The sequence below is a fragment of the Schistocerca serialis genome, unplaced genomic scaffold (assembly GCF_023864345.2).
Source record: "Schistocerca serialis cubense isolate TAMUIC-IGC-003099 unplaced genomic scaffold, iqSchSeri2.2 HiC_scaffold_718, whole genome shotgun sequence".
NCBI lineage: Eukaryota > Metazoa > Arthropoda > Insecta > Orthoptera > Acrididae > Schistocerca > Schistocerca serialis.
In genome coordinates this window covers 11562-13879 of record NW_026048319.1, presented here as the reverse complement: position 1 = coordinate 13879, position 2318 = coordinate 11562, and the positions used below count along the sequence as shown (strand labels likewise).

Here is a 2318-nt window from a genome sequence, read left to right as displayed (position 1 = left end):
TTTGCGCGGCGCCTTTCCGCCGGTGGACTTGCGGGCCGTTTGCTTTGTGCGGGCCATGGCGGTAGCGGTAGCGGTAGCGGAGCGGCGTGCGTGGAGGTTAGGTGCGGCGCGGCGTCCGGTGCTGCCTTGACAACGGGCCCGCGCGCCTCCGTGCTGCGCTTATATGCCCTCGGTTGCGCGTGGTGGGGGGAGGGCGGGCCAGAGTCTATATAGGGGGGCGGCGGGCGCGCTGGGCGCCCCCCCCCCAGCTGCTCGACTCGCTGCGACTCAGATCGTCTCTGCTCACGCAACGCCATGGCTGGGAAGCAGATTGCCGCCGCATTGGCTACTCTCATCAACGCGATGGGGTTCACCGGCGGCCGCCAATGGCAGCCAAGGCGCAAGCGAACGCAGCGGGACAGGACGATGCTCCAGTGCTACAACTGCCAGCGGCTGGGGCACACCGCGCGCGGGTGTAAGAACGCCGTCGCGTGCTTGAAGTGCGCGGCGGCTCACGACACCCGCAGCTGCACGAAGCCTCGTGGGGTGGCCTGCGTCTGCGCGAACTGCGGCGGACCGCATGCCGCCAACTCGCGTAGCTGCGGCTACCTCCGCGAGTCACGCCGTCTACACGCCGCACCACGCCCTGCGGCGACGTCAGGCGCCTCGCCGGCTGCCCCGCCCCCCCGCTTCGGCGAGGGGTGCGAGCCGCGCCGCCTTGAGGCCACCACCGACAAAGCTATGGCCGGCTTCCAAGCCGCCTTCGCGGCCGAAAGGGCCGCACTGATGGACGAGCTCACAGCTGTGCATCGCCAGCTCCAGCAGCTACGCGATGAGCTGCGGGCCATCAAGAAGCAGCCGCCAGATCGCGCCGCCACCCCCGCCGTGAGTCGTCCGATGGGGGTAGACGCGGCCACGCAAACCACCGCTCCTCCTCCTGCAACAGTTCAGGAGGTGGCGCCCATGGAGACAGAGGAGGTGCCGCCGAGGCTGCCCCCCTCCAAGGTGGCAGCCACAAGCAAGGGAACTACCGCGCCTCCTGACTGCTCGCAAGCCGAGCAACCAAAGAAGAAGAGGAAGGTGCGGGTCACCATTCCCAAGAGCGGACGGTGTGCAGGAAATCCTCAAGTACACTGCCTCGTCACTGAAGAGCGGGACGTACCCCCAATCATATCTCCCATACCCCTACACCCCACCCGGCCAGTCTAAGCCTCCCCTCCCCCATCAACCGATCGACCTACGAACATACAGATGGCGTACCATACTAGCGGAAGCAGCCACGGACGAAGAGTTAGACATCATCAACTCTTACCCAATATTTACGCCCCCCGAATGGGACATGCTGGTCGACGTCGTAGAATCGTGGGTGTGGGAAGAGGCCCGGTCGGGTAGGAGAGAGAAGAAGCTTCCAGTTGACATATTTGTCAGGAAAAAATTGAAATCACAGGCCCAAGTCCAGAAATGAACACACACCGGGCAATCATCAGGCGTAGCGGAGACTAACCATGACCACCGGCCAGTCACTTTGGCCTTTCGTTTTCCCTCTCTCTCACTGTCTCTCTCACTGTCCTTTAATCTGTCATTTAATTTAAAAAAAAAAAAAAAAAAAAAAAAAAAAAAAAAAAAAAAAAAAAAAAAAAAAAAAAAAAAAAAAAAATCCAGCACAACAGTCAAGGTCAAATACCACCCGTCATGTCACACCCACATCTTCACCCCGTCAATGAAGAAGGAGAAGCGCTTTAAACGCGCTAGAACTTCGCTCACAGCTGAGGGTTCACCCCTCAACCATGTGCGTCGTCGTCGTCGCTGGGCGCAGACCGTAGCCGACTCGCCAGCCGCTGCAGCTGCTGTTTGTGCACGTTTTGCTTTGCCCGAGGAAGGAAGGATGACAGGCCGCGGCAAGGGAGGAAAGGGGCTCGGCAAGGGTGGCGCCAAGCGGCACCGCAAGGTGTTGCGCGACAACATCCAGGGCATCACGAAGCCCGCCATCCGCCGCCTGGCTCGCAGGGGCGGCGTGAAGCGCATCTCTGGTCTGATCTACGAGGAGACCCGCGGGGTGCTGAAGGTGTTCCTGGAGAACGTGATCCGCGACGCGGTGACGTACACTGAGCACGCCAAGCGCAAGACTGTGACGGCCATGGACGTGGTGTACGCCCTGAAGAGGCAGGGGCGCACCCTGTACGGTTTCGGCGGTTAGGCTGCGTCGCAGCGGGCGCTGGCCTTCCCGCGGCCGTGCTCGTGGGTGGGAGAGACTAGAAAACGGCCCTTTTCAGGGCCACCACACTGTTCGGAAGTTGAAAAGTGCGAAAGAGTCTGTGTTGTTGCTGCGTGTGTTGTTT

At 61.3% G+C, this 2318-nt stretch overlaps 1 protein-coding gene across 1 annotated transcript; it reads left to right on the top strand.

The window, feature by feature from the left end:
- The first annotated feature begins 294 nt into the window (after positions 1-294).
- LOC126449450 (uncharacterized) lies at positions 295-1188 on the top strand. The gene has a single exon (XM_050091017.1). The coding sequence runs from the start codon at positions 295-297 to the stop codon at positions 1186-1188; it is 894 nt and encodes a 297-aa protein (XP_049946974.1).
- The last annotated feature ends 1130 nt before the right edge of the window (positions 1189-2318 follow it).

What these genes read in the sequence shown, in the direction of transcription:
- LOC126449450 (XM_050091017.1), top strand. Translation starts at nt 295, where the DNA reads ATGGCTGGGAAGCAGATTGCCGCCGCATTGGCTACTCTCATCAACGCG.